At 46.9% G+C, this 12,004-nt stretch overlaps 1 protein-coding gene across 7 annotated transcripts in view; it reads left to right on the forward strand.

Moving 5' to 3' along the window:
• LOC119174182 (uncharacterized) overlaps positions 1 to 12,004 on the forward strand; it is a 177,100-nt gene that overhangs the window by 75,970 nt on the left and 89,126 nt on the right. For all 7 annotated transcript variants that reach the window (XM_037425001.2, XM_075896042.1, XM_037425004.2 and 4 more), the window contains one exon: positions 7,045 to 7,221. In XM_037425001.2, the coding sequence (XP_037280898.2) occupies positions 7,045 to 7,221 (177 nt within the window). The remainder of the gene's footprint in view (positions 1 to 7,044; positions 7,222 to 12,004) is intronic.

Here is a 12,004-nt window from a genome sequence, read left to right on the forward strand (position 1 = left end):
AGGCTGATGTTCTGAAATCCATCACGACCGATCACCGGAGGGATACCCAAGCAGACAACGCAGTGAACGAAGTTCTTGCTTCTCGGAAAACGCGCGACAGTGTGGAAGGGGGGGAAAAACGAAAGGGCGAGTTTTTTTCTTTTTTTTTTTACTGAAATTGCGATGCTGCAGGTTTACAAGCGCAGAGGCGAGGGGCGAAGTCAACCTGGGAGGGCAAGGTCAGCGAGGCAGAGGGCAGTGGGAGTTGGGGAGCAAGAAGCACAGGCACGGAAAACCTGAGACAGCGAGGGAGCAGAAAACGAAACGCGAGGAATTTTCTTTTTTAGCTCTTTTTCTTCCGAAGAAGTGATGATAGCCGCGACGCTTCGGGTATGTCTTCTCTTTGTCACTTCTACATGCGATCTAGACGGCCAATGGGGTATAGGGGTTCTCTGAGGAGGCCTTGTCAGTCATGTTGATATTTTCGGTCCTTACTTATCGCGCCTGCAAAGCAAGTCAGCGTTCGCGCTGTGGTGCTACTACAATGAGTTATCTCTGCTTGCGACGAAGAAGCAATTTACTAAGGAGAATGTGGATGAGCGGGAGGCCTTCGTGCTGCAAAGTTTGTGCTGCATGCGTTAAAGAAAAAATCAGACTTTTTCAATGAAACGTGCATTTGTCAGTGTTTACTTGCGCATTTGTTTTTTATCGTAAAAACAAGTTCAAGGAACCACCTTTGTAAAGGTAAGTCGTTTTGGTCGTTGGAAAGTAAGTATTTAGGTTAATTTTTGGGCTTTGACTATAAAGACCTTTTAAAATAACAAACTGTAAAGAAGAAGATGTGCCTGCAGCGAGCAGCATCGCCAACGCCCGGCTCTCTCAGCTCTTGCTTCAGCTCGCTGCTGTGCTGATCTCTGCTGGACGGTTCTTCGCGCTGTCTTGCCGTTGTCGTTATCGACTAATAAACCTCGTCACATTTGGTGGAGGGTGCTGTTTATCCCCGTCGCTACACCCTGGAGCCGCGAAGCCGCACGCTATCGCCCGTCATGACTGACAACGCCAACCCATCGGCATCGTCGCCCCAGTTCAACTGCCCTGGTCATCCTAGGCTACGGGACCCGAAGGTCTTCAGCGGTGCGGATGGGACCGACGTGGAAGACTGGCTTGAGCACTACGAGCTGGTGAGCGCCAATAATAAGTGGGATGAAGCCGACAAGCTCGGCCACGTCATATTTTATCTCACCGGTGTCGCAGAATTGTGGTTTAACAACCACAAACACAACATCCCCACATGGAGCGTCTTCAAGACGTCATGTGCTGAAGTGTTTGGTCGGCCGGCTGTCCGCTCTCAGCAGACTGGCGAAAATTTCACCAGCTATATTGAGAATGTCATCGACCTATGTTGACGCGCGAATGACATCATGCCCGAGTCGGACAAGGTCAAACACATCCTGAAGTGCATCGACAATGGCGCATTTCAAATGCTCTTGGCTAGAAATCCGAGCACAATTTCTGAAATCATCAGCTTGTGTGAGAGCTACGACGAGTTGAACAAGCAACGCTCTCTGACTCGACAACCTCAGCGTGGTGGTGAGTCGTTGTCCAGTTTGGACTCCATGCCTGACAATTCACCATTGCTTCAGCAAGTCTGAGCCTTCGTCTGTGAGGAAGTCGCCCACCAACTTTCTCTAGTGCCTTTTGCTCACGAGACCAACACCCGTCTACCCGCCCCGCTTCGCACTGCTATATCGGAAGAGGTTGCGCAAGCTGTTCCCGTTAAGCACTGCGAGCCGCCTCTCTATCTAGCCGTGTCCACTGCCCGCGTGTCGCACAGCCAGTAGGTGCCCCTGTCGCCTATCTGCCAGCGATTCAGCCTGTGGCCACGCCCCTAACATATGCAGCGCAGCCTGTGGCTCCTCCTGTCGCCTGTTTGCAAGAGATGCAGCCCATAGCCGCCCCGCTCACATATGCAGACGCTGTGCGTAGGCTTCCGCAACTGCCCTACATCACGCGCTCACAGCCTGCACACCCGGCTGCTTATACTACACCTTGGGCGGCACCACCACCAGTCGCCAATCCATGGAGGACGCCCGATAACCGACCAATTTGCTACGCCTGCTTCACTCCCGGACACGTTGCCCGCTACTGCCGCCGTCGACCTCAGACGTTCGGCAACTATGCCCGGTCGTCGAAACCTGGCAGCCAACCCTTCGACCAATACGGGCCGGTCTCGTCACCTCGCTATGCCCCTACTGACCACCTTGACTTCCAGCCGCAGTGCGCACCGTCTCCTCGTCGGCGATCGCCCTCCCCCATGCGTCGCCGGCCCGGACCCTCCGAACATGAAAACTAAGCACCGCAGTTCAAGAGGAAAGAACTGCGCCGTTTTCGAACTATCTGAGCCCTAGCCCCTCTCCTGCTAACGTAGTCGCAGTAACTGTTCAAGGTTATTGTGCTTTCGCCCTTGTGGACACCGGCGCAGCAGTTTCTGTTATTGCCGCTAATCTCTGCCGTTTATTGTGCAAAGTCGCGACGCCGCTTTCGGGACTGTCCCTTCACACCGCAAGCGCACAGCAAGTAACGCTTCTCGCAGCCTGCACTGCAAGAGTGTCCATCGAAAGCATTCTTTACATCGTGGAATTTATTGTTCTCGCTGTCTGTTCGCATGACGTCATCCTCGGGTGGGACTTCCTATCCCGCCATAATGCCGTCATCGACTGCGCTCGCACTGAAGTTGAGTTTTCACCCTTGTGTGTGTGTGATGTCCCATTACTTGACGCTCTTCATCAGCCGCCGAAGTTGCTCGTTCATGAAGATACCAATATCCCACCTGGAAATTTCGCCCTTGTTCCCGTTTCTTGCAAGGCCTACACTGACACTACATGCCTTTTTATGCCTTCCGATATCTTCAAGGGTCGTCGAGCTCTGCCGCTGCCTTTCGCAACAATTGACCTTGCCACCGGAAGAAGCAATATGTTCGTAAGCAATCCGCTTTTCACACCTGTCACATCGCTGGCGGGGGAATGTCTCGGCCGCGTGCAGGATCTCGATCCTTCGGCTTTGGTTAATGTCTCGGATGACTACTGCGAGCACCCAAAAGTACTGTCGGAACTCGGGGAGTCGTCCAATGATACGTTTTCCAGCGCCATCGCCGACACTCTCACTCCCACCGAAAATGCCGACCTGCTGGATCTTCTGCAAGAGTTCAGGAGTTCTTTCGATGTGTCGCAGCCGAAACTGGGCCGCACGTCACAAGTCAAACATCATGTTGACACCGGCCTACACCAGCCACTGCGTCAAAGACCATACCGTGTCTCCGCTGAAGAGCGCCGTGTCATCAACGATCAAGTCGAAGATATGCTTCGTAAAGACGTCATTCGACCATCTCACAGTCCCTGGGCCTCTCCTGTCGTCCTCGTGCGTAAGAAAGACGGATCTATCCGATTTTGCGTGGACTATCGTAGTTTGAATAAGATAACCCGCAAGGACGTCTATCCTTTGCCGCGCATTGATGACGCCATCGACACCCTTTAGGGAGCAGAATTTTTCTCGTCGCTAGATTTGCAGTTTGGCTACTGGCAAGTCCCAATGGCAGAAGCCGGTCGCCAAAAAACTGCATTTATTACACCTGACGGACTATGCGAGTTTAACGTCATGCCCTTTGGGCTTTGTAACGGGCCTGCCACGTTTGAACGTCTTATGGATAATACGCTACGTGGCCTCAAGTGGAATATGTGCCTGGTTTACCTCGACGATGTCATGGTTTTCTCCCATGATTTTCCTACGCACCTCCTTCGCCTCAGGCACGTTTTCACTGCTCAGACCAACGCTGGCCTACAGCTTAACCGGAAAAAATGCCACTTCGCTGCACGCGAGCTCGTCATACTAGGCCACATCGTCTCCAAGCACGGCATATTACCTGACCCAGCGAAACTTCGAGCAGTCGCAGAATTTCCCAAGCCGACGGCCATGAAAGAACTTCGCAGTTTTGTAGGCCTATGCTCGTATTTCCGGTGCTTTGTTCGCAATTTTGCATCTATCATGTCACCATTAACCCATCTTCTTCGTGGTGACGTGAACTCTCTTCCTGGTCCCCTGCATGAGACGTTGCCTTCACTACTCTACGCCGTCTGCTCACCTCCCCACCTATTCTTCGCCACTTCGACCCGACGGCTCCTACCCAAGTGCACACGCGCGCGCGCGCTGTCCACGCTCAACGAAAGCCCGGCTATTGAGAATACGTTGTAGCCTACGCTAGCCGCACTCTTACGAAAGCCAAAACTAATTACAGCGTGACAGAAAAAGAGTGTTTGGCTCTGGTGCGGGCGCTTGGAAAATTCCGGCCATACTTATACGGCCGCCCGTTCGATCTAGTAACTGATCACCACGCGGTTTGCTGGCTCTTCACTTTAGAAGACCCTTCTGGCCGCCTTGCGCGATGGGCACTCCGCATCCAGGAGTACGACATTCGCGTCGTATACTGCTGCGGACGCAAACACTCTGACGCTGATGCCCTGTCCCGCTCACCTTTACCACCAGATCCGACGTGCGGAAACACTGGCATCGAGGCCTTGTCATCGCTAAATCTCGACTCGATTGCCACCGAACAACGTCATGACCCGTGGATCGCATGTCTTATCGAATATCTATCTGGCACGCCCAACCTTCCAGTATCTCGATCCCTCCGACATCAACTTCTTCATCGACGCAACTACGCTCCCGACGGCCGCCGGTGGCTACTGGTCATTCCACGCACTTTACTATCACAAGTATGTGCCTCTCTTCACGACGATCCGCAATGTGGCCATGCCGGGGTGTTCAAAACATATGAACGTCTTCGCCATCGCTATTACTGGCGCGGCATGTACAATTTTGTACGCAAATTCGTGCAGTGCTGTTCTGACTGTCAGTGACGCAAATCAACAGCACCACGTGCGACTGGGGCATTTCAGCCACTTCCATGCCCTGCCAAGCCATTTGATCGCGTGGGCGTTGACCTCTACGGCCCCCTTCTATTGACATCAGATGGTAATCGGTGAATTATAGTGGCAGTTGACCACCTGACACGCTACGCCGAAACAGCCGCTTTGCCGAGCGCTACAGCTCAGGATGTCGCCTCATTCATTTTACGTCGTTTTATCCTTCGACATGGTGCACCTCGAGAGCTCCTTAGTGAAGGAGGCCGCGCTTTCCTCTCCGAGGTCGTCAGCACTGTGCTTTAGGAATGCCACATCATTCATCGGAAAACGGCAGCATACCACCCGCACACTAACGGGCTAACGGAACGGTTTAACCGAACGCTGGGTGATATGCTCTCAATGTAGGTGGCATCTGATCATAGCAACTTGGGACCGTGTTCTCCCATACGTCACATTCGCATATAACACCACAGTACAAACCACCACGGGATTCTCACCTTTCTTTCTTCTTTATGAACGCAAGCCTTCCCATACAATCGACACCCTACTACCCTACCGTCCTGATGCTTCCGGGTGCCCACCTGTCTCCGATGCTGCTCGACAAGCCGAAGAGTACCGCCAGCTCGCCCGTGCGTTCACCTCGAAAGAGCAGCAGCGCCAGAAAGAACACCGTAGCACCGCCCTTTCAGATCCCAGCTATGCCCCAGGGTCTCTTGTGTGGCTCGCCATTCCACACCAAACACCGGGACTCTCCTCGAAACTTGTCCCCCGGTACGAGGGGCCTTACACCGTTTTGATGAAAACCTCTCCGGTTAATTTCCTAATTGAGCCAGTTTCCCAATCGGACGACATGCGCCGGCGCGCACGTGACATTGTTCATGTTTTCCGACTGAAACCATACCATGAACCTCTGCCCGAAACTTCTTAAGTCGCCAGGATGGCTCCTTTTTCAGCGGGGGCGATTGTGAAGAAGAAGATGTGCCTGCGGCGAGCAGCATCGCCAACGCCCGGCTCTCTCGGCTCGTGCTTCGGCTTGCTGCTGTGCTGATCTCTGTTGGATGGTTCTTCACGCTGTCTTGCCGTTGTCCTTATCGACTAATAAACCTCGTCACAATACAAAGTGCCGTGGTCCCCTGAAGTTCGTTATATTGAGATTATAGTGTACTAACCAGTGAAGTGGCTTACCTAGATAAGTTTTCGACGCTGAGAGCAGGCAAGCGGCAGGTATTCGTTCACTTGCCATGATTTATGGCTTCTGCTTGCTCAACAAAAAAGACGAGAAGAGACAAACACCATAGGCGCAGACTCGCAACTGATCTATTGAAAACAACCAAATGCTCTTTTATTTTCGAGACTAACAAACGTCTCCAATGGTGGTCCTGAACACCTGGGAAATAGAACCAAAGATATCTGTTCACACTACATCATGAAAATAAGACACTAACATCAAATTTTGAGACTGGTGTCTCACAACTGTAGAAGGATAGATACCTGCACGTGCCTTTAAAGAATTCGAATTGTTTATCAGACATTGTGATTGATGCGTGGCTGACGCACTTCTTTCCCATATTTTTAATATGGAACGCTTCACTTAACTCCCGGTTTATTTTCTGGCTGCATGTTGATAAAAATCTTTGTGTCTATAAAAAATGGTGTGCACCCACATGATGTGCAATGATCCCCCAGATGTGTTCGTGCTGAGCTACGTAATGCGGAGTCGACACGTAATCAGAGTCCTCACTTAATGTGTAGTCTTGCTTCCTCTACGTAGTTCAAGGTAATTAAGGTAGCACAACTCCACCTTACATAGTTCAGCACGAATACGTCTGGTGAATCGTTCCAGGTCATGTGGGTGCACACCATTTTTTTCAGGCACAAAGATTTTATCAACACACTGGCCACAAGATTTTATCAACACACAGGCCGAAAATAAACTGGGAACCAATCGAGCGCACCCGCAGGGGGCTCTTATATTGCTTGAAAAAGGTTGTTTTGGTTATAAAGCGGATATTCCCGACTCCCGCGACTTACATTATAAGCAGTCTATATAGTAAGTACGGTACTTTGCTTAGTGTGTCCCATGTGACAAACCAGTTAGCTTTGGTCCTTGACTCCCCCATTTGGGTATTTGCTGTCATCTGTGCAGAAGGCCAGGAATTGACGCTGCGGCTGCTGGAGAGTGATGTGATACAAGTGCTAGGCAACCTGTCGCGCAACATGGCCGTGCTCTTTGTGACCACGAGTCGTGACTACGCAGCTGCCGTGCGCACCAAGCTAGGCATGAATCGCAAGCAGGGCGCATACTACGACCCCACGAGTACAGGTAAGTTGAGTTGCTCGGGGCACTTCGGGAAGTGGTTCTTTAAAAGGGCATTGCAACACTTTTTTGAGTAACCATTGAATGGCTTCATTAAAGGGACACTGAAGGCAAATATTAAGTCGACTTTGATTGTTAAAATAGCGCTCCAGAAACCTCGTAGTGCTAGTTTTGTGCCTAGGAAGGTGCTTACTCTGAAATCAAATAAATTTTAATGGTACGCATCGTGTTACTGGACTTCAAATCACCGGCACCTTGGAGTGGTCTTTTAAACGTCACCTTTACAGTGCCCACCGTTGCCTTTACTACACGGCTGCCAACACCAGTAGCAGCAGAACGAAAGTAGTGAGAGCCATAGTAGCAACAGCCATTGAACAATTTTCTGCAATTTTAGAGGCCACGATTCTACTTTCTTGGTTGAGACGCGGCTTTCGTATCGCGAAATATGGCCAAAAAATCGATTTTTTTAAAATCACAGTTTCAATTTCTGCAGCCTTTCTTTTATCCGGTTTGAGTTCATTCAACCACGTGACAAGTACACGAAAATACACTGTATACGTGGTTTGGTGCGAAGGGAAAAAAGCTGCATTTCACAGCTTGACTGGCCCCTTCACCCAGAAAAAAATCTAAACTTCAAATTTACAAAAATTACAGGCAGCGGAAAGCGACATTACAAAAAGAAACACACATGTGGCCCAATACAGCAAATAATAGAATGACAACTCTGAAATACGTACAAAAATATTCATTACAAAGCAGTGCATGAAAGAATAAAAACTGAATAACCATCGCTGAAATCACCCAACATTCATTTACAACACAATTAGCACATCCGATTTAACATTTCAGTTTTAGACAATATATGCAGATTATCAGTTGTTAGTATTCATTTGTTCATCACACTTGGAAGGCGGTAACGTAGTGTTTGAAATGCATAGTTTGTGCGAGGACAAGGTACGTGCCAAGTCTCCGTACACCGAGTAACGTGACTGGCAGGATTTGGTTGCAAGGTAGCAAAGGTGCGTAAAAAGATACTTCCTCTGCGTATTTCTGATTTAAAAGCTGGCAAAAGCTGGTATTCGTAATGACAGATAATTCTTAAAATTCTATATTTTGCAAATATTGAAGCAGTGTGTGCGTTATAGGATACACCTTCAATGCACCGCAAGGCATTTCTTTGTAACACGACCAGGTTCTTTAGAGATGCTTTAGAGCCTGTAGACCAGACCAGATGACAATAGTGTAAATGTGAAGAAAAAAGAGCATTGTACACTAATATTTTTTGTTTCACAGGTAGTATGTTCTGGCATCGATGCAACACACCTAAAACTTTAACAGTTTGTGAATAATGTGTTCGGCATGGTAATTCCATGCCATGTGTTCGTGAAAATGGACACCGAGAGTTTTAACTGTGTGACAAAGTTTAATTTCAACGTTATTAAGTATTAGTTTGTGAGACGTTTCAAATGACCTGGCTTTCGCACAGAACAGTACAGCCTTGCTCTTAGAGCAATTAATGTGCAGAGAATTTGCCACAGTCCAGGCATACATTTTATTTAGTATTTCATTAGCAGAAACAATGAGGTCATCAGCCATTTCCTCAGAAAAAAATTTACTAGTATCGTCCGCGTAGATTACATATTCTACAGAGCTGTCAATACGTACAATATCGTGGCTAAAAATATTAAATAATAGGGGTCCCAAAATGCTACCTTGAGGTACACCATTCTTAACGTTCATGGATGATGATAGCTCTCAATTGATTGATACACATTGTTTCCTATTAGATAAATAGCTTCTTATTAAAGCTAAAACGGTACCGCGAAGTCCATAACAGTCAATTTTTTCTAGCATAGTATTATGGTTTATTCTATCGAAAGCTTTCGAGAAATCTAGAAATATTCCTAGGGTAAGTTTTTTTGCTTCTATATTTCTTAGAATCAATTCCTTTTGGTATAGTAAGGCACTTTCGGTTGAGAGGCCTGACTGAAAACCAAACTGGGACGGCGTAATAATGTTGTGTTTATTAAAGAAATTAGATAACCGAATGAAAATAAGTTTTTCACACCCCTTAAAGAAAACTGGTAAAATCGAAATTGGTCTGTAGTTTCCTAAATTGCTTTTGTCCCCACCCTTATATATAACCGTTACTTTAGCGTTTTTCATTCTCTGAGGAAACAGCCCAGCGGTGAACACAAGATTATAAATATGTACTAAGCAGACGCATATGAGATCAAAAATGTATATTATAGGTTCTAATTTTAAGCCATCTATGTCCTCGCTTTTACTCAATTTGAAATGCTGATGACCTCTTGCACGTCTGTAGGATTAGCAAACACAGAATTATTTAAAGCAGGAGGCAAATAACCTGATGAATCGCAATTATGACTACTGTCAACTAGTGAGATAAAGTACTCGTTAAATTTGTTTGCCAGTACTGCGCCCTTCATATTTTATTTTTGATCACCAGCTCACTAATAGCATTAGACACTTGTTTGGTAGATATAATAGCATTAGGTTTGTTCCATAATTGCTTAAAATCGGTGACACCGTCAAACATCTTGAAGTGATAATCGCGTTTAGCTTGTTTTTGTAGTTTAGTGAGTTTATTTCTGTATACTTTAAAAGCTTTAAATTTATCCGGGTCTCGCTTTACCAGAAACTCTTGATACAACCAATTTTTTTCTTTTATCATATTGAGTATTGTGGAAGGAATCCAAAGTTTGCGCACCCGTTTTGGTCTCTTTAAAGCTTTGTAAGTAAAATCTTTTTTTATACACAGAATATAGAGTATCAATAAAACAATCATAAGCAAGATCAGCAGAGGAACTAGATACAACGTTGTCCCAATTTAGAGTTCTAATTTCCTCTCTAAAAGAAGATAGCGTTCGCGGATTAATTTGTTGAAAGTGAACGGCAGGAAGGATTTGACTCCTTACACTGGTGATGTTTTCTATGACTAGATATATGGGCAAATGACCACTTATAGGGGCACGCAGGACGCCTGCCTGTAACGTACTGTTTGTACTACTTGTGATAAACAAGTCTAATAGAGTAGAAGGGGTACAGTAAAAGCTCGTTAATTCGACACCCGTTAATTCGGAAATTCGGCTAATTCGGACGGCTCTATTGGTCCCGGCCAAAGTGCATGTTAATCTATGGGACCAAACCTTCGTTGTTTCGTCGGAATTCGGCTCCGCACCGCTTAATTCGGACAAATGCGTACGGCTGCTGCTACACAAAAGTGTGATAAAGCAGCGCTGGCACCACTGGAGTGAAACCGAAACCTGAGTGGCATCGCCATCATCATCAACTAGTGGGGGCGATCGCAGCGTCACCAAACGTCGGCGTCTTCTTTCTTCTCCACTCAGCGCCTCCGACGCCATTTTCCCTTGTGTTGTCGTGTCGGAACCATCTCTTCATGCGGAGTTCTCTTTTTCTTTCATTGTGACCGTATTTGCATGCCACCACCATCGTGCGCTACTGTGATGGCAACGCCGAAAAAGCGGCAGAGTCCACCGACGATGACTGCCCTACTTTCGATGCTGTCCTTCCCACAGATGTGACCTTTCAGGACTACATCGCGATTGATCATGGTGTCGCCACGAGTGGTCTCCTGACCAATCAAGAGATTATTAATGATGTCACGGTCGCCCATGAAGACCACGATTCCGACGAAGAGTCATGCGAGGAGATATAGCCGCGACCTCATCGCACTTCACGGGAAGTCTCGGAGGTGCTGTTAATATTAGAGGACGCTTGCCTGAACACTCCCGACAGCTTGCGTGCTGTTGGCCATTTGGAACAGTTAAGAAAAATTGTGATGTCAGTCGGAATCTGCGCGAAAATGCAGACAACAATTACAAAATACTTCAACAAATAAAGGTATGCTTCTGCAGCTTGATTTTAAATGTTGTTTTCCCTGTTCATTCGTTAATTCGGCATTCAGTTAATTCGGGCAGTTTTTCTGGTCCCGTGAAAACCGAATTAACGAGCTTTTACTGTATCAGTAATACGTGTTGGAATGGTAATTAGGTTTGTTAAGAAAAAAAGAAGCAAGAAGGTCTGAAAGTCTCATCTGTTTATGTGTGTCGCTCAACATATCTATGTTAAGATCACCTCCCAGCACTAGTTTGTAATTAAATTGGTTTACAATGGAAAATAGGTTTTCTAAATATTGAATAAATGAATCGAAATTGCCACTTGGTGGCCTGTAAATTGCAACAAAAAATGTAGTTGTGATACTGTAAAGTTAACGCCTCAAGGTCACCGGTGCACAGAGACAGATCTTCACGATACTCGTACATTATTTCAGCTTTGACATACAATCATACACCACCACCAATTCTCAATTTTCTATTTTGGTACACAACATTATATCCGTCAATACAAAACACGTCTGTTTCACTATGGTACCAAGTCTCAGTCATCATAATAACGGAAAACAAGAAATTGAACTCATCAAGAAACAAAAGAAAGTTTTCTTCCTTCGAACGAGCTGACTGCATAATAATGTGAAGGAATGTCATGGGCTGCCTATGACGGCCACTTACATACGAGTTCAATTCAGAAACGCTGGAATACATTGCCATTGTTCACAGCAGAAATATAATTCTACTATTAAGCTAGACTACTCTAGCCAGATCCGCCTCAGAAATTACATTTAAAACAGGTGTCCTGTCTGCTGTCTGCATGAAGATCCTGCCCTGTGATACCCATACATATTTCCATTCTCTTTCACGCCTTGCTTGCCGCGCCTTACTGAGCAGAACCTTCATTTCCATGCACA

The sequence above is a fragment of the Rhipicephalus microplus genome, chromosome 5, assembly GCF_043290135.1.
Source record: "Rhipicephalus microplus isolate Deutch F79 chromosome 5, USDA_Rmic, whole genome shotgun sequence".
NCBI classification, from domain to species: domain Eukaryota; kingdom Metazoa; phylum Arthropoda; class Arachnida; order Ixodida; family Ixodidae; genus Rhipicephalus; species Rhipicephalus microplus.